This window comes from Aphanomyces astaci (genome assembly GCF_000520075.1).
Source record: "Aphanomyces astaci strain APO3 unplaced genomic scaffold supercont1.24, whole genome shotgun sequence".
NCBI lineage: Eukaryota > Oomycota > Saprolegniomycetes > Saprolegniales > Verrucalvaceae > Aphanomyces > Aphanomyces astaci.
The window spans coordinates 106,047-123,035 of NW_009798287.1; the positions used below are offsets into that span (position 1 = coordinate 106,047).

The 16,989-nt window shown below is 53.2% G+C and overlaps 10 protein-coding genes across 26 annotated transcripts in view; 4 read left to right on the forward strand and 6 right to left on the reverse strand.

Moving 5' to 3' along the window:
* Positions 1–813, reverse strand: part of H257_09624 (hypothetical protein) — an 8,785-nt gene extending 7,972 nt beyond the window's left edge. The window contains exon 1 of the mRNA XM_009835889.1: positions 19–813. Within this exon, the coding sequence (XP_009834191.1) occupies positions 19–751 (733 nt within the window). The 5' untranslated portion in view covers positions 752–813. The remainder of the gene's footprint in view (positions 1–18) is intronic.
* Positions 814–1,321: 508 nt separating this feature from the next.
* Positions 1,322–3,916, forward strand: H257_09625 (hypothetical protein). 15 transcript variants are annotated; one of them, XM_009835898.1, is made up of 14 exons: positions 1,322–1,671; positions 1,722–1,884; positions 1,937–2,118; positions 2,170–2,243; positions 2,292–2,420; positions 2,644–2,811; positions 2,861–2,909; positions 2,990–3,088; positions 3,158–3,216; positions 3,270–3,323; positions 3,376–3,431; positions 3,499–3,549; positions 3,610–3,722; positions 3,769–3,916. In XM_009835898.1, exons 1-14 carry the CDS (start codon positions 1,335–1,337, stop codon positions 3,798–3,800), a joined length of 1,566 nt encoding a protein of 521 aa, XP_009834200.1. In that variant the 5' UTR covers positions 1,322–1,334; the 3' UTR covers positions 3,801–3,916. The 15 variants fall into 15 exon arrangements, with proteins under 15 accessions (XP_009834200.1, XP_009834203.1, XP_009834206.1 ...); XM_009835901.1 differs by having other exon boundaries at positions 3,158–3,323; XM_009835904.1 differs by having other exon boundaries at positions 3,270–3,431.
* A 29-nt stretch (positions 3,917–3,945) lies between these two features.
* On the forward strand, positions 3,946–7,018 carry H257_09626 (hypothetical protein). Its single transcript, XM_009835905.1, has one exon. It carries the CDS (start codon positions 3,967–3,969, stop codon positions 5,338–5,340), a length of 1,374 nt encoding a protein of 457 aa, XP_009834207.1. The 5' UTR covers positions 3,946–3,966; the 3' UTR covers positions 5,341–7,018.
* On the reverse strand, positions 5,244–7,023 carry H257_09627 (hypothetical protein; the record flags this gene model as incomplete). The annotated part of the gene is made up of 2 exons (XM_009835906.1): positions 5,244–6,525; positions 6,587–7,023. 2 exons carry the CDS (start codon positions 7,021–7,023, stop codon positions 5,355–5,357), a joined length of 1,608 nt encoding a protein of 535 aa, XP_009834208.1. The 3' UTR covers positions 5,244–5,354.
* Positions 7,024–7,188: 165 nt separating this feature from the next.
* H257_09628 (hypothetical protein) lies at positions 7,189–8,335 on the reverse strand (the record flags this gene model as incomplete). Its single annotated transcript, XM_009835907.1, has 3 exons — positions 7,189–8,012; positions 8,077–8,173; positions 8,216–8,335. 3 exons carry the CDS (start codon positions 8,333–8,335, stop codon positions 7,189–7,191), a joined length of 1,041 nt encoding a protein of 346 aa, XP_009834209.1.
* A 199-nt stretch (positions 8,336–8,534) lies between these two features.
* H257_09629 (hypothetical protein) lies at positions 8,535–9,204 on the forward strand. Its single transcript, XM_009835908.1, has one exon. The coding sequence runs from the start codon at positions 8,583–8,585 to the stop codon at positions 9,153–9,155; it is 573 nt and encodes a 190-aa protein (XP_009834210.1). The 5' UTR covers positions 8,535–8,582; the 3' UTR covers positions 9,156–9,204.
* Positions 9,205–9,275: 71 nt separating this feature from the next.
* H257_09630 (hypothetical protein) lies at positions 9,276–10,391 on the reverse strand (the record flags this gene model as incomplete). Its single annotated transcript, XM_009835909.1, has 1 exon — positions 9,276–10,391. The coding sequence occupies one exon, from the start codon at positions 10,389–10,391 to the stop codon at positions 9,276–9,278; it is 1,116 nt and encodes a 371-aa protein (XP_009834211.1).
* Positions 10,392–10,506: 115 nt separating this feature from the next.
* H257_09631 (hypothetical protein) lies at positions 10,507–11,899 on the reverse strand (the record flags this gene model as incomplete). Its single annotated transcript, XM_009835910.1, has 8 exons — positions 10,507–10,707; positions 10,783–10,881; positions 10,936–11,163; positions 11,239–11,298; positions 11,356–11,422; positions 11,482–11,549; positions 11,602–11,711; positions 11,758–11,899. The coding sequence occupies 8 exons, from the start codon at positions 11,897–11,899 to the stop codon at positions 10,507–10,509; spliced, it is 975 nt and encodes a 324-aa protein (XP_009834212.1).
* Positions 11,900–12,065: 166 nt separating this feature from the next.
* Positions 12,066–12,828, forward strand: H257_09632 (hypothetical protein). Its single transcript, XM_009835911.1, has one exon. It carries the CDS (start codon positions 12,078–12,080, stop codon positions 12,798–12,800), a length of 723 nt encoding a protein of 240 aa, XP_009834213.1. The 5' UTR covers positions 12,066–12,077; the 3' UTR covers positions 12,801–12,828.
* H257_09633 (CMGC/MAPK protein kinase) lies at positions 12,807–16,796 on the reverse strand. 3 transcript variants are annotated; one of them, XM_009835912.1, is made up of 9 exons: positions 16,466–16,796; positions 15,682–16,405; positions 14,829–15,049; positions 14,655–14,780; positions 14,376–14,484; positions 14,147–14,208; positions 13,951–14,084; positions 13,677–13,896; positions 12,807–13,200 (listed from the first exon to the last, which is right to left on the reverse strand). In XM_009835912.1, the coding sequence occupies exons 1-9, from the start codon at positions 16,712–16,714 to the stop codon at positions 12,865–12,867; spliced, it is 2,181 nt and encodes a 726-aa protein (XP_009834214.1). In that variant the 5' UTR covers positions 16,715–16,796; the 3' UTR covers positions 12,807–12,864. The 3 variants fall into 3 exon arrangements, with proteins under 3 accessions (XP_009834214.1, XP_009834215.1, XP_009834216.1); XM_009835913.1 differs by lacking the exon at positions 16,466–16,796 and having other exon boundaries at positions 15,682–16,450; XM_009835914.1 differs by lacking the exon at positions 12,807–13,200 and having other exon boundaries at positions 13,571–13,896.
* Positions 16,797–16,989: the final 193 nt, after the last annotated feature.

Sequence of the window (16,989 nt, forward strand, 5' to 3'; positions counted from 1 at the left end):
CTTGGCTCGACGACGCACCGCTTTCGATGGCAGCCGCTGCGGCCACGTCGGCGGGGTCAGCGATTTCGTCCGAGGCGGACGTCACTTGGTCGACCACTTCGGCCGTTTGGGCGTCCGACAGTCCGGCGTCCAACGCAGCCGAAGCCGCAGACGCACCGCTGTCAATGGCGTCCTTGATTTCTTCGACTTGGGCATCGGTGGCACCAACGTCCGCGGCGGCGTCAGCAGCCACTTCGCCTTGCGAGGGGATGTCTTCGGACGCGGTCACCACTTCCGTGATCACTTCGACCGCTTGCGAGTTGGTCAATCCGGCATCGATGGACGCGGACGCAGCCGAGGCGCCTTCGTTGTCGATGGCGTCGGCAATGTAGGCCGCTTGTTGCTCCGTGGCCCCGGCGTCCACGGCAGCTGCCGCAGCAACTTCACCCTGGGTGGCGTCTTCAGTGGTTGTAGCGTCGTTCTCTTGGGTGGTTGTAGCAATGTCGTATGAGCTGGATTGATAGTTGTCCTTTGCAGCAGCAAGGGCAACTTCAGCTTCAGGTACTGAGAGCCCTTGCTCTTCCAAGGTGGTAATGATTTGGCCATCGGAGCTTCCGTTTTGAATGGCGGTCGTGATGTCGGCTTCGGTGCTGGAAGCGTCGTATTGGGAGACAACTGGGGAGTCGTCCGCCGCAGGAGCTGCGTCGTCTTGGGCTTGAGTACGTGCAGCCACGAAGAGCAGGCCAATCAATGCGACTTTTGATAGTTTCATAGTTTAGGACAAAGATTGAACGGGAACGCGAACACAACGGGACAACAGACGCGTCGACAGGCTGCAAATTGCAAGATGAGGTAGGATTAAAGTCATCACCGTTGTTGTTCGAGGCAACTTTTCACAAAGGGGTTGTAGATTGACACATCTCGACATTTGAATGGAAACTTTGGAACAGTCGTTTCACCTTTTCCACAAGGTGACAGCTTCGATGGAAGCTTAGCACTCGTTGGCTGCTGCCATCGAATTTGCGGCGCTTCGGTCACACACAAACAGGCAAAAGAAACATGTACAGTCCTTGTAAACGTCTCTCGGACATCAAGGTTCTCCATCCGCTATCGTTGCGCCTAACACGACAACTCCGAAGCGTGAAACAGTTAGATTTGCACGTTCAAATCTATTTATGGAAATTGAGGGTTGTGCTAAAAAAATGCACTTTCTCGTCGAACGACCTTTTAACAGTAAATGAACGAAAACTGCCGGTAACTTTAGCAGAAATGAATAAATGAAGAATTCATTTGGCTGATAAACAAACCGGATAATGTTTATCCGGTCACTGATCAAGAAAGGCTTGCGATTCTCAATGATGTTCGTGAGCGCCACTCGTCGGCGCGTCCGCCTTGCAGGGCATGCGAGTCGGTCCCTGTCATTTTTCGACAAGATGTTCTCATACGGAGGCAATGATGATGTGAAGGCATCATCGGCCGGAGGAAGCAGCGGGTACCAGCTGGCGTTACTGGGATATGTCGCCGGCACAATGTTCCCCAAGGACTCGTTGAAGCGCATCTTGACCAACGACCCAGGGTTTCTGATGGGACATGTCCTCGTGGGAGCCAGCGAATATCTGCATCCTCGTTTGCACGGCGATTCCCAAGATGCGGTCCGTCGCGTCGACACTGTGAAGGCTTTGCTTGTTGACGGTACCACATCTCGCACCTCCGTCGATGCCTCATTATCCCCCCGTTCACAGGTTCAGCGCAGTCAAAGACTGAGACTCTGCACGTGCATGCACTGAGTGCGCTGGTGGGTGGTCGCTATCGAGAAGCTTCCGTTGCATACGAGACAATTCTCCGCGAAGACGCCACGGACCTCCTCGCTGTCAAATGTGCCGTCGACATCTACACCCTCCTCGGGTCCATCTATCTCTCACGACGACATTGCATGATTCTCATCTTCATTCCTTAGAGACGCGAGGAATATGCAGGACACCATCTCGCGAGTGTTGCCGCAATGGCAGACAAACCACCAAGGATACAGTCACCTGATGTCGCTTCAAGCGTTCGCCGTACAAGAGCGCGGGGACTTTGCTGCGGCGGAGTCGCTGGCCCATCGATCCATGTCCATGAACAACGAAGATGGAAGCGCATGTACGTCGTCGTCCATCGCAGGATCGTTGGTCGTCTCATGAACGCAAGCAGTCCACGCCTTGCTGCACGCGCTAGAATCCCAAGGAAAGCACCAAGACGGCGCGAGTATGGTGCAGCGACATCGCGTACGGCGTCATCCTACTACTAGTAATACTAGTTCACCGACCTACTAGGATGCCTGGTCCGAATACGCGGTCCTCAAGGCGCATCTCACGGTCCATTGGATGTACTTTTTAATTGAAACTGGCCGCTTTGACCGCGTCGTGGCGTTGCTCAAGAACGACGTGCTCGTGCCCGACGAGGTACACAAATGGCTACCTCCAGAAATTCATAATATTGATTCTTGTGGATTCGCTGCATCGACGCTATTGGCTAATCCAATTTAGACTGGATCTGATTGGCTCTTAAGATATAATTTCAGCCAATTACAACATTGATTAGGCAAGTTTATAGCGAATTCACCAGTTATTTCTTTTTATAATTACTAGTATATTTTTTAATACCGACCGTTTCAATGATATAAAGGTGTTGTCGGCCAATGGGCTTGTGGACGTGACCCAAGTGTACTGGCGCCTCCGCTTTGCCGGGTTCGACGTGCCCTTTGTCCTGGAGGAACTGGATCGCCAATGGACGGCCGTCGTCAAGGATGCGGAGACGGTGCCGCTGAGTCCCCTCGCCGCCCTCCATGCGCATGTGCGCCTCCGTTTAGTTTCCTTCCGTCTTGACATCGTGTGGTTGTTAGAGCGTGTTCTCGTTGCTTCGACCAGAATCGGACACCCCGCAAATCTCGGGTAAGTCTGCGAAGCGACAGTGTGTGATGCATACGTACTTACATGTGCACAGAACAATGAATCATCCGACATGTACATAGATCAAGCGTTCGCGTGCGACGTACAGGCCTTACATGCGGCCTGGGTCGGCCAAGGACTTTCCATCGATAGGATTGTCCAATTCAGCCATCGATTGCCTGGTAATACACATATTCAATGCATCCCATCATGCAAGGACCGAATGAGAGGCATGCATGTACCTGTGATAGGCAATGGAGAAGGGCACGTCGTGGCGACTCTGCTCGACGCCATCTCGGCGTATGCCAAGGTGCGTTGCTTTATTATCCGGAGTTTCCGGATAAGGCGACTTTTTTCCATTAGGGGCAATTCCATGTGGCGGTGGACAAACTGCTTTCGGTCCGAGGCCATCTTCACGTACATACGTCCTTGCGTTCTTCTGGGTGCTTCATGCATGGATGTCCGCTAGGTCGTCGGGGGCACCCGCGTGGAAGCCGAGTTCTTCGAACTTCTCCTCGTCGATGCGTGCGTGACACATCTCAAATCGTCTGCATGTTCCTTGGTCGTCTTCATAATGTTTCTTTCTTTGCAGGGCCCGCGCATCCTCGCAACTCGACCTGGCCAAGCTGCTCCTCATCGAACGGTACTGCGTCCTCGTAGCTCATTGCTCAGACAGAATTTTGTTGATGTTCGACTCTACTAGCTTAAATATCAAGCCCCACAGTGCGCAGTACTGGAAAACCTATGGGGACATCATGGAAGACCTCCAGGACGAAGCTGGCGTCGACGGAGCGAGGCGCATGAGCTACGTTCTCGGTAAGAACTCATCAAAGAACTTAGTCCTAACTCGATGTATTTGTAGGATTGGGTCAAGCGGGAACGAATGCAGCATAAAAGCCCTAAATAGAAGGCTCTGGATAGGGTTTAGAGCTAGAATCCACCTAAATAGACAAAAAATACGGAAAAATTGATGTAAATATTCTAGTAATACTACTAGTAACTACTCCGGAGTACATACTAACGTTACAGTTGTTTGGCACGATTTTCAAATCGATGCGCGATGATGTTGAGCGTGGAGGATGCGTTGTACCTCTCGGCACCGACGACTCCCATCAAGTTGGACCAGTTGGAGGACGCCGTGAAGCGGCGCTTCCAGCTTCTACTTGGTGCTAGCCAAGGATCGTTGGATTGTTCCACAATCGAGCGGATGGAACCACTCACGGACATCCATGCGCATTTCGGACTGCGCGTGATATTTGCAGCCCCACCCGAGGATAGTCCAAGCGAGAGCGGATCTCGTGAACATGCTGATATGTGTGCCTGGTACATTAACCAAGAGACTCAGCTCTTCCGCCTTCGGATGTTGCACAGCTTCAAGCGCAAAAGTACCGTTGCGACATCGCGTGCCATTCGCTCTGTTCTTGGCGCCCTGAACGTGTCCTACGACGACGTCGACGGGTACCTTCTGGTCCCTTTTCAGGACGTCCCGTTCCTATTACGCGTTCGATCCGTTGTCCTCCACGCAGGTCTCTGCCGCATCCCGTTCCAGTCCCGCGAAGCCACTGATGTGCTCGCTCACCACGCGCGGCGCCACTTCGCGGCCTTGTTCCACATCCAAACGCGCGCTTGCCGCGTGAATGTGCAAAATCAAGATCTGGAACGTCTGTGGCCCCTGCGGTCGCACGTGTTGGCCGTCCTTCGAGACGCCCTCCGTCCGGCCGTCGACCCTCGACACCTTCAATTCTCGCACCTCCCCCGCGTGACGTCCGACGCCGACTTGCGCGCCGCCGCGCCGTTCCTGCCGCTGTGCATGCGCTACTTGGCCGACAAACTCCGCGAGAACCACCACCTCAAGTATGACGGGCGGAAGCAGCTGGGGCTGTTTCTCAAAGGCGTGGGGTTCACCGTGGAGGAGAGCCTCGTGTTTTGGCGCCAAGCGTTCGACCCGGTCACGAGTGTCCAGATATTTGACAAGAAATACGCCTACAACATCCGGCACAGCTACGGCCTCGAGGGCAGTCGGGTACAGTACGACCCAAAGACCTGCGACGACGTTCAAAAGCTTCCGCCGCCGGCTGCCGGCCAGTTCCACGGGTGCCCATTTCGGCACTGGGACGTCTCGTTCCTCCACTCCCAACTGTCCAAGTATGGCGTGCCTCATGTGGCTCAGATAGCGGACGCGGCATCGCCCACGGCCGCCTGCTTGGCGCATTTGCACGTGTTGTTTCCGCATTCCTACAAACTGATGAATACAAGGAGTAGCAGTAGTACTAGTAGTAGTAGCACCACAACCATGTTGACGCCCAACGTGTGGTTTGACGTTGCCCGGTTGAGTGACGCTAGTACTACTACTACTGTGGCTATTACTAGTAGTAGTAGTAGTGTTGGCACCACAACGGCATCGCAGGTAGCCGTCGTTCAAGTCGACCAGTGACAACGTTTCTATATTTAAAACACATGTCGAGTGCTAATCGTGCGATCGATGGTCTCTATTGCGTCCCTCACAACCCCCGGCGGCACGTCCATGTACTTGGCCAGCATGTCCACGACGTACTCTAGCGGCGCATGCCACGCGCCCAGGCCAGACGTGCGCAGCTGTTGCTGGTAAATCGGATAAAAGCAGCACTGGTCATCTCCTTCTTCGCCCCCTACTTCTCCAGCCACGTCATCACACGGCCATCGCCCCGTGGTCGGATCCGGCACAGGTACCCCGCGGTCATAATGCGGTGCAAACGCCGCCACCGGATTCAGCGCCGCCGTCGCCGACATGTCCGACGTATCGCGGCCGAGACGGTCCAGGGCCTGCACGTGGGCCTCGAGCGCCCGCGGCAGCTTCACGGGGGCCTTCTTAGCGTCGAGACTTTGGCGGCAGAGGTCGACCAGGGCGGGCAAGTGGCTGCGCAGGACGGGGGTCCCATCGTCGGGGAAGCACGAGACTACCATTGACGACGGCGGCTCGTGGAGGTCGTTGGGTCGGAGCGGGTTGAGAGGGGTCCTCCTGTCGTCGACTTGTGGGGCGTTGTACTGAGGACGGACGTTATTGTACTGCCATACGTTCCACCGAGGAGTCATCTTGAGCGCGGCGACTAGCGCGCCGATGAAATCGACTTCGCACTGGATGTACGGATGGTGCAGATGCTGCGGGTCCATGACTTGGGCAGTCGAGTGCCGATAGTACTCGGCCATGAGCTGCGTGTGATGGACCCACACTGCAGGTGGAAACTGAAACGACCGGCACAGGTTGACACAGGCGAGGCCGCTGTTGAACGGCGGCAGCTTCAAGTCGAGGTGGTAGTGGAGGTACGTGGCGTGCTGGGCAACCACGGACGCACACACAGTGTTGGGTTTGGTTTTCGCGTTGAAGTACCCGCGCACGGGGTCGACACTGGCTTGGAGGTCCGGCGGCAGCTGCGCGAGCACGTTGGCAAATGGAAGCTGCCCGGTCGATACCCAAAAGAAGATGTCACTTGTGAGCACACCCAGTTGCCGCACGCGGCAGGCCAAGTAGAGCAGTCCCAGGAGGTGGCGATAGCTGAACTTGGAGAACACTTTGGCGTCCTGTGTGCCTTTGAGATGCAAGTTCCAGTCGGTCTCGTACCCGCTGTCTTCGAGGCGCTGTCTATGAAGGGTTCGCTTTGAAGGATGGATCGTTATTTCGTTCGTTCGCTCGTTATTCGTACCTGTCTGCGGCTTGGGCACTGCTAAAGTCAAGAAACACATTCAGCAGCGGCCGCGACCCCGACACGTCCCACATGCGCAGAAAGTGGAACCACAATGACTGCACCGTGGCCGGCAACTCGGGGTCGTGGACAAGTCTTGCCAACGCTTGCGCTTGAATATGCAGCATGCTTTGAACCACATGGAGACAGTTGTCAAGCGTGATGAGCTGTCGCTTTCGCTTGAGCTTGGCCTGCTTGGGCTCACGTCGACCACCGCTGCGGATGCGTTTCGTGCGGGCGCCAAAGGTGAACGCATCGTCGTCGTCCTGTGTCTCATTGCGGCTTTGTTGGAAGCTCTGCGTCCCACACAGATTGCACACACTCTCGCCCAAGTCGTTTTTCGAAAAGTTCCATTCGCCCGCGGCGCCGCAGGTCCGGCACTTCAGTGTCGAGTCCATTGGAATATTGGTTCACACTATATCCGGTTAAAAATGCCTCTACATTTCCGGATAAATGTTCCACCTCATATCCAATGAACGAGCGTGGTTTCAGAAGAGTGTCTTTTGATTCGATGATTTTCCACCAATGAAATTGGTTGAATGGACAGATCAGATTTGTGCAATTTAAATCGTCTCGTGGGTGGCTGCTTTGGTCATTCGACAAAGCCGAATGGAGCCGCGGTTGTCGTATTGAAACGCCCGCGGCATGTTCGCCACCGCTTCGGCCGTGATGTCGTCGTAATCGATGGCGTGGACATGCAGCTCCTTCAAGAACGCATCGAACGTGGCTTGGTTGCGCAAGGTCGAGGCAAAGATCGCCGACTTCTTCTGGTCGGCGTCGAGAAACGTGGCCAACACATGCACCATGGCGGGAAACGCCGCCACGTCGTACACGCAGTCGCCAGCGATCAAGATATCCCATGGTGTGTCATGCCACTCCCACGCCGTCCAATCCACCAACATGGCCTCCACAAGAGGACACTGCAGTCGACAGGCATGTTCATTCACTTCGATGTTGTACCGGAGATTCTGCATGACCACGGGAGCGTAATCCGTCAAGACTACCGCCGCGGCGACCGAAGGAAGACTGGCAAGCACGAGGCCAGTGAACCCGACGCCAGCGCCGAGCTCCATCACACGCTGACCTCGGAACACGTCAGTGTGGGAAAGGACATACTCGGCGAGGAAGAAACCTGCTTCCCAAAGCTTCATGCCGACTTCGTTGTGGGCAGCGGCGACGCGGCAAGTGATGACGGAATTCTTGCGGTCGTGAACTGCGGCGTCATTGGTCCAGTCAACCGAGCCACCGCGGGGATGAGGTATCCGATACGTCACATGATGCAATTCGTCCAAATCGATGGCGCCAATGGAGGCATTCTTGTGGCAGACATTGGGCAGGATTTCTTCCATCAACACGTCCGAGACGTCGTCGCCTTGACGTTCAATCTCTGCAACCACAACGAGGATAACGACAAGATGTGGAGACGGCAAGTCGGATTGCACACGACGCACCTTGGATGTACAACCTGAGGAGTCGAAAGGTATAGCTTTGCTTGGGAGGGAAGTCATCTGCAATGGGGTCTTGAATGACAAACTGCATGAACCGATCCTGCACCAGTGTCAGCAGTAAGCTCGTTCATGTCTGCGATACCTGGAATTCTAGAGTCAAGTAACTCGAGCAGCTCTTCAGGTTGTGCATTAGCTGGTCCATTGGCGCCATCGCCCGATACAGGTCAAGCAAGCATCGCATCTCATTGTCGACATCCGTCATATCTGGCGCGCTTCTTGCAATAATGATGCCTTTGAAAAGTCCCTTGTTTCAAAAGTCCTAATTGAAATTATGTATTTCGGATATCCTAGGCCAACGACAGGTGAAGGAGGCTTCGATTTCAGCCAATCGCATCCGGCGTTCAAGTGAAGGCGTGTAATTTCAGCCAATCATCTTCTCGAACAGTCTTTCCGCTCCCCACCACAACTTTGTTCACTCTAGCATTTGCCTTCAGCCCACTCACCTTAACATGTCCGAACCCAAGTTCATCCTCGTCAAGACTGCGAAGTACTCCGTGCTCCACCCCACCAAGGGCGCCAAGCCTATGAAGGCTGCCGCTGTCGTCGCCGCGCCTGCCAAGGCCGCCGTCGCCGCGAAGCCTTCCGCTCCTAAGGCGTCGACCCCCAAGGCCAAGAAGCCCGCCGATGACGATGATGATGACTTGTTCGGTGACGACGACGACGACGAAGAAGCTGAAGCCGCTGCCAAGGAAGCCGCCAAGAAGCGCGCCGACGCCGCCAAGGCTGGCAAGAAGGAAAAGGCCAAGCCCGTGGAACGCTCGCAAGTCGTGATTGAAGTCAAGCCTTGGGAAGCCGAAACCGACTTGCTTGACTTGGCTGCCAAGATCAAGGCCCTCCAAATCAACGGCTTGACCTGGGGCGAAGGCCACAAGTTGGTCCCCGTCGCGTACGGCATCAAGAAGTTGCTCGTGCAATGCATCATCGTCGATGACCTTGTGCTCTTGGACGACATCACCGACGCCATCGAAGCGTTCGAAGACTACGTGCAATCTGTGGACGTGGCTTCCATGAACAAAGTCTAAACAACCAATTCACACTTATGATATATTTGTAACATTGTTATGTTTCCAACCTTGTGCTTAAAAAAACCCACGAATCATACATTGTTATAATCGTTATAATTCAACAACCTTCACACATTGTTAAATGCCGCGTTCTACTTTGAACGACCCTTTCTTCTTCGTTGGCTGCGCGACTTTTGTCTCCTTAGCATCTTGGATGTCAATCGGCACCTCATCCGTACCCCCTTTGCTTCCAGGAATCGGACGTGGAGGTCTGCGACGCCCTGCCGCCTTCTCTGTCGCTTCGGCATGGTGGTCGACTCCACTCGCGGTGATTTGGACTTGGGCCGCAATGCAAACCATCCACATCACCAACGTCGCCGCAAAGTAGGCCCACCACGCGCCAGGCATGGCCACCTTCGCATCGGAAGCTCCGTTTCGAAGGGCCAGCAGCAGCGACTCGATGTTGGCAGGCGTGGGGTACTGGCCGATGAAGTTGCCGGCCCCGAGCACGACAAAGAAACTGCCGAGGAACGATGTGCACAGAATCACGACGGGTTTCTCTTCGAAGAACGCAACCAATCCCAAGAGAATGCCAAACGACACCATCGAGATGAGCATGGGGATCTCCGGATGGGCGGCGTTGAGCTGGATGAAGAAGATGGACCCGAGGAACGCGCCGAACCCCACGCCCGCCAATACCCCCATGGCCGCAATGCCAAAGCGATACAAGTAGAGCGCCAGAAGTGCGATGAGGACAGCGCCGACGATGGACAGCGCCAACGAGCCGGCCACGACCCAAGACTCACCGTTGAACGCTCGCGCGCCTACGTCGAAGAACACGACAAGGCCCACAGTGAACCCCGCGGCGAAAAACCCGGCGCGGACGAAGCGGTAGCCGAAGAATCCAAGGACGACGCCGCCTAGGATGGCAATGCCGTAGACGATGCCTGGGGCGATCACACCGATCGACGTGGACGACGACGATGGCGCTACTGCTGTGTCCGACGCATTCAACGATAGGTACGCCGCATGCGCTGAAGTGGACTCGGACAACGAAGACAGACCCGGTGCAAAATCCGACGTGAGCATGAACAAACTCAAGGCCGCGACGGCGGCAATCGCCAGGAACGTCGACCCCAACGAGGCCAGACGGCGGACCTGTGGGGAGAGCAGGATGGATGGAGCGAGGATACGCTTCCGCACATGCGGCGGACCCAGGAGAGGCTCATCGGTGGTGCCACTAGGGAGGTACATACTATGGCCACCAGATCCACTCTCAAAGCCGCGACCCGTGACAGAAACTGAAATTCATGGCGGTTACAGAAATTGCGTATCCGGATAAAAAGACAATTTATCATTGTTGCGATCTTTAACGACGTTTTGGCCGAGTTGCAGGCAAGGGGGTCGACGGCAGGAGGGACTTGGCGGGATCTTGCGCCGAGATGGACGGTGAAGCGGTCGCCGTCGGCACGTCCTTCAAGCCAAGGGCACGGCGGATGGATGGTTGACGGAGCGCCATCGTTTGGGCAAATGAACACCACGACGACGCGAGCCAGTAGAAAAAGATGCCCTACGTTACCACGATAGTATCCCAACGATCAACATCATCCCACAAAGCTGCAATATGCGACGACGTCGTACATACTTGGGGTATCTGGCAAATGAACGGGAACGACAGCAGGGGAATGTACTGGAACTTGTTCTTGAGGGACTGCAACAGCTTGATCTTGGACGTGCCCATCAACTACATAAACCCCGGCATACAGTAAGCGGTCGAGTCGTTTTCAACCCGACGCACCTCAAAGTTCAAGTACGTGCATCCGACCGCCAGCGCCGGCAAGATGAACGTGCTGTCGGCCTCCACGAGGTTCTGAAACAGCCACACGCCGCCGGTGTCGAGGCCATCGACCTTTCCGGACCGCACCAGTTCGCGCGTGCTGTACGCCATGAGGAGAAACGTGGGGATTTGAACCAGCGGCGTCGCCACACATTGAATGGGGTGCGTGTTGTGCTTTTCCCATGTCAACTACAAGCAATATCGCATGATTATGCATGCTAGTATTGTATGCCGAGGACGACGGAGGAGGAGGAGGGGGGGCACCTTGACGCCTTTGTACATGAGTTGGAACGCTTCCACTTGCTTTTGGGGGATCGCAGGCGGCTACGACGAAGAAACATGGTGTGACATTGGCATGTCAAAGGGGTTCGTAGGATGTACCAAGAACATACGGGCGTACAAGTAGGCCTTCCACACCTCACGTGTGTCCTTGGCCGCCTCCGCCATCCTATATGATGACCACATTCCATGCGTGTTGCTTTGTTGATATTTCGCGCTTGTTCTTACCGTTCCGTGGCCTTGATTTGGTACACCATCAATGGAAACAACGTGCCTCGCACTGCGATCGCCGTGGCCTATGTCGTCAACTAGTCAATAAATAATCGTGGAATACTTGGGGAGCCATACACCAAACGTCGCCCACCACGGCAAGCCGGTCGTCACGTGCACGGCCTCGATTAACCTCTGCGCCGCGTCGACCAGTACCCACGGGTCATCGACAGGCACGATGGGTTGATCTACATCGCATTCAAGTTATCGAGGTTGTGTGACTGACGCACGTACCTAACATAGGAAGGGGCGGCACAACACTTCCATCTGGTATCTCACCCAGACCACTCGTCGACTGCGACGAGAATCTCATGGCATGCCGCACAGTCAGGGCGGACGCCGCCGCCGGTCGTCGCAGAAGGCGGAGGATGATCATGGCGACGGGCTTGGCGCGTTTCTGTTCCCCTTATGGCATCAAATACCGGATATGTCACCCAAATACCGGATGTGGTCCTCAAATACCCGACAGCATGTCAACGGCGGAGTGGACCAATCAGAGAATGGTTGGTTCCCATTTTGAAGCGCTCCATTTGCATTTGCATCGTCTCCACATCATGTCGTCGCTCCGTAATGCGGTCAAGCGCCGTGAACACAAGGAACGGTCGCAGCCCCAAGACCGCAAGAAGCTCGGCATCCTCGAGAAGCACAAGGACTATGTCCGCCGCGCACAGGACTTTCACTCCAAGGAGAAGCGCCTCAAGTCGATGCAGCTCAAAGCCGCGTTCCGCAACCCCGACGAATTCTACTACTCCATGAACCAAGCGCAGACGATCGACGGACAGCACGTGTCGACAAACAACCACCGCGACAAACTGACCGCGGAGGTGTTAAAGGTCATGAAGACCCAGGACGTCGCGTACCTCCACATGAAGCGCAGCGTGGACATGTCCAAGGCCGACAAGTTGCGCGCCGCGGCGCACTTTATCGACGCGGAAAAGACCAACACACACAAAATCTTCGTGGACGACGTGTCCGACCTGCGCAAGTTTGACGTCGCCGCGCACTTCGACACGGTCCCCGAGCTCGTAAACCGCGCTTCCAACCGGTTGCGGAAGCGCGACCTGGCCCATCTGCAGCTAGCGGCGCCGGCCGCGTCCTCGAGCCACGCGTACACGGAACTATCGAATCGCATGGACCGAGCGGACAAGCTCAACCGCATGCGGCAGCATCTCGACCTGGAGCGGGCGGTGCAGGCCAAGGGCAAGAAGTTCAAGGTCGCAGACGGCGTCGACGGCGCGCCGCCAGTGTACAAATGGAAGCGCGTGCGCACGAAATAAATAAAATACCAGCTATATTGACACACGACGATTGTCTCTTACATACTATTTATTCTACGGCTCTCTATGCTTCGTTGATTGCAGTCCCGGATCTATTTGCGGGCGGCGAACTCTTCGATGGCGGCGGCGGAAGGAATGCCGACGGGGGCAGGTACCCATGCTCTTGCCCCACGTCGACCACCTCGGGGTGGAACGTCGAGATGTCTTCCATGAGCAGCGACACGAGCGCTTCCCGCGTGAGTTTATCGTCGGGGATGTCAAATCCAAAGTCAAATGGCGGCGACAAGACCAAGTCGGCGGCATCGTAGAACGCTTCCAGGTACGGATGATGCAGTGCGTCGAGGACTGAGATGCGCTTGGCAGGGTTAAACACGAGCATGTGGGCCAGCAAATCCATCGCCTAGTTTGTTTGCCACATACTAATGGGTTAGACATATATATGACATAATGGTTTAGACATATATATATATGACAAGGGGGAGATACAAAGGTAATGGTTTAGACATATATATATATATATATGACATATATATATATATATATATATATGACATGGTGGTTTAGACATACATATATGTGACACAAGGAAGGGGGAGATACAAAGATAATGGTTATATGTATATGAATGACATGGTGGTTTAGACATACATATATGTGACACAAGGGGGAGATACAAAGATAATGGTTTAGACATATATATATATGACATGGTAGTTTAGACATATATATATGTGATACAAGGGGGAGATACAAAGGTAATGGTTTAGACACATATATATATATATATATATATGACATAATGGTTTAGACATATATACATATATGACATGGTGGTTTATATGTGTGACAAGGGGGAGATACAATGTATGTACATACTTGGTCACTGGCGGCAGGAAATGCATCGGCCAACTTGGTCGCCTTGTAAATCGGCAGTTTGGCCAGGAACCGCTGCGCCTTGGCGTTCTTAACAAACTCCACTTCGTCCACTTTGGGCGTGCCCATAAACTTGACGATGAGCTTGAGCTGATGGATGTAGTCGTTGCCTGGGAACAAGGGTTCCCGCTGAATCATTTCCGCCAAGATGCATCCCACCGCCCTACATGATCGATCATCCGTATGTACGTACATGAATACTAGGATGATACAGTACCACATATCCACGGCCTCGGTGTAATGCAAGCAGTTGAGCATGATTTCAGGTGCACGGTACCACCTTGTGACAACGTACTCGGTCAGCTCGACGTTTTCAGGACACCCGCCGCGGGCAAGTCCAAAGTCGCAGATCTGTCACATATTTCCCAAAACGATTTAAAAAAACGGCACAATTGAAAGGATTTGTCCTGTACTTTGAGGTCGCAGTTGGAATTGAGCAAGATGTTGGACGGCTTCATGTCTCGATGGATCACACCTGGATATATATATATTATACAAGCCCATATTGAGACGTTCATTTCCATTGTCGTTGTATGCGTATATATATAATATATTTATATAAATATAATATAATAATATATAATATAAATAAAATAATATATAAAATAATATATATATAATATATATATAATATATGTGTACCTGCCGAGTGGATGTGATGCAACGCGCAGAGGATTTGGTAGAGAAAGTATTTCACGTGGTCGTCTGACATGGGCTGCATGCTATAAATCACTTGGTGGAGGTCCGTTTCCTAGCGAAAAATGCATGGGTTTCAAATATATATACTTGGAAGTATATATATATATACATCGTCGTCACAAACATACATATCTAATACTGTTTCGAATTGCTTCTTTGGATTTGCAACGATCTATACCTTTACAAATATATATATATATATATATAGTTACAAGCAAGTACCATGAGCTCGGCGATGATGTACATGTCGTGAAACGCTGCACGAGACGGCGGCGGCGGCAAATCCAGCAACCTCGTGATATTTTTATGGTTAAAGTGGCCCAGCAGCCTCGTTTCCCGCAGGATTCTCTACGAAGTAGTTCTCGTTTATCCAACACCTGTGACAATGCGTTGTACCTTGGCGTCCACGAGGTCGTCAAATATATTGGAGATCTTCTTGACCGCAACGCTGTCGCATGTTTCGTCGTTGGTGGCCGAGATCACAGCGCCGTACGCGCCCGTGCCGATTGGTTTGATGAGTTTGTACTTGACGTCCAGTGTAAACACTTGACCACTGGCGCTAAAGGAATGCACCGCACGGACGGCCGAGCTTGACAGTCCCGGCGCGACCCTCGGCACTACATTACAATAATAAATATTACAATCCACCCCGAACCAAAAAAATCAAGTCGTCGATACTGTCGAATCCCATATATATTGTGAATTCGCTACAAGCTTCCAAAAGTAGTGAGGTTTGTGTAATCAAGGTTAAATCACGGTGGAGCTCTCTGATTGGTTGAATATATACTTGTGTTTTCTGTAAGAGCCAATCAAATCCACTGAAAATTGGATTCGCCAATCGCGTCGATTTGTGATTCGATTCAGCGGTGAGATACTTGATTACACGACGGGGTCTGGAAATCCGTATACCGAATCCACACTATATATGTATGACTGCAGGCAGACAGATATATATTGTTTTCAAATTGATATATTCGAAACTGGAGCCTTCAACAGAATCGAATGTCTGAAGAGAATATGGATTAAACAACCGTCTGGGCCAATCAAATCAATTTCGGGTAAATTTCTGCCAATCCAAACGTTTGACTCAGTGGCATTGGGCAAAACCATATATATACTGATCCTTTTTATAGTATAGTTTGAACAAGCGTAAATTGGATGATCAATTTGAGATTCGAATGCTATTAATATTATCACAAGTCCAAATTTGAGTGAAATGCACATATATCAAGGGCATGATGTGCTGTACCTTTGCGAAAGAAGCGGTCACCTAGTACCGATGCCGCCTGTCGGCCAGGTTGCTTGTCGGGTGACAATGACGGTGACGATAAGTGCGCCGGTGACGTATAAGCTCCTGGCCTGGGCTCATCCGTTCCTCCAGGGGGCTCTTGGTTATCACCAGCGTCGTCGTCGTTGTTGTTGAACTCGTGGGTTTCAGGACCCGTGTCCATGTGGTTGTTGTTGTCATTGTCGCGCAGTTCGTCTTCGAGCAAGTTGGCCGCCGCCATCGCCGCCGCCATGGAAGCATCATCGTCGTCCGGCTCGACGACGACGTTAATGCTGCTGCTGCTACTACTCTCTTTACGTGGCGTGGGTGCGTACTTTGGGGAAGGCGTCCACCCTGTCAAGGTCGAGCGAGGGGGTGCCGGCATCCTTTCAAACGCCTCGTGGTGCTGCGGCGGAGGGGGTGGCGTGGGCTTGCCCAGCTGGCTCAGCTCGAAAATCGCAGTTTCCAACGCGCATATCCATTGCTCCAGTCCCCGAGCTGTTGGCGTCGCAAACTGCACGCACTGGTTTGACGTCGGTCGCAAGAGCTCGAACGTGTGCACGACGGGGGCCGCGGATTCACAGTCGCTCACGTCGCGCACAATGTCATGCTCTGACAGTACGATTTCCCCCAAAAGGATAAGATCTGATGGACTTCGGTACTGGCACAAAGACCACGCGTCGGACCGCAGAATGCAATAGCACGGCTATAGCAGGCGGCCCTCAAGCAACAATATATATATGGTGGAGCGAGCGGTCTGTCGTACCTTGCTGGAGAAATACTTGCTCGATGAGATTTTGGTCAGCATTCCTTCCATGACCACGTCGTCCTCTGAGAACTGCATGGGTGAGTCGAGGTTGCTTGGGACATCCCGCTTGAACAGTCGTGCGATGGACGACTTGTGCCGTGTATGGTACATCCGCCGCGACGACGTGCCGACACTATTGGCATGGCACGATGCCTGGCTGTACTTGCTACTTCGACTCGCTGATGATCTCCCTGACACACTCGTCATGGCGCGACTGGCCTGATCTATTGTGGGCGGCTTTTACCTCGAGTATGTATATCCTGTAACGGACACTTGTTACCGTTCGAAGTATTTCAACCGATGAAACCACTTGCCTTCACTATACCCGGCGTTCCATCGAATTTTGGATCTTTCCGCCTTTCGTATCCGGAAATGACGTGGACGTATCCGGATGATGTTTTCAGGTTCGAACACCACATGTATGCACTCACATGTACATGCATTGCCGTCGCAAACCAAAGGCATGTGAAGCAAGACCAAGG

Bases quoted from the DNA above. Each gene is read 5' to 3' on its own strand.
- H257_09632 (XM_009835911.1), top strand. From the start codon at position 12,078: ATGTCGTCGCTCCGTAATGCGGTCAAGCGCCGTGAACACAAGGAACGG.
- H257_09626 (XM_009835905.1), top strand. From the start codon at position 3,967: ATGATGTTGAGCGTGGAGGATGCGTTGTACCTCTCGGCACCGACGACT.
- H257_09633 (XM_009835912.1), bottom strand. From the start codon at position 16,714: ATGACGAGTGTGTCAGGGAGATCATCAGCGAGTCGAAGTAGCAAGTAC. The intron at 16,406-16,465 runs GTACGACAGACC...CGCCTGCTATAG, and splicing joins GCAAGTATTTCTCCAGCAAG to CCGTGCTATTGCATTCTGCG. The intron at 13,201-13,676 runs GTATGTACATAC...CAAACAAACTAG, and splicing joins TTCCTGCCGCCAGTGACCAA to GCGATGGATTTGCTGGCCCA.
- H257_09629 (XM_009835908.1), top strand. From the start codon at position 8,583: ATGTCCGAACCCAAGTTCATCCTCGTCAAGACTGCGAAGTACTCCGTG.
- H257_09625 (XM_009835895.1), top strand. From the start codon at position 1,335: ATGATGTTCGTGAGCGCCACTCGTCGGCGCGTCCGCCTTGCAGGGCAT. The intron at 2,244-2,291 runs GTACGGCGTCAT...CCGACCTACTAG, and splicing joins GTATGGTGCAGCGACATCGC to GATGCCTGGTCCGAATACGC. The intron at 3,550-3,609 runs GTACTGCGTCCT...CGACTCTACTAG, and splicing joins AAGCTGCTCCTCATCGAACG to CTTAAATATCAAGCCCCACA.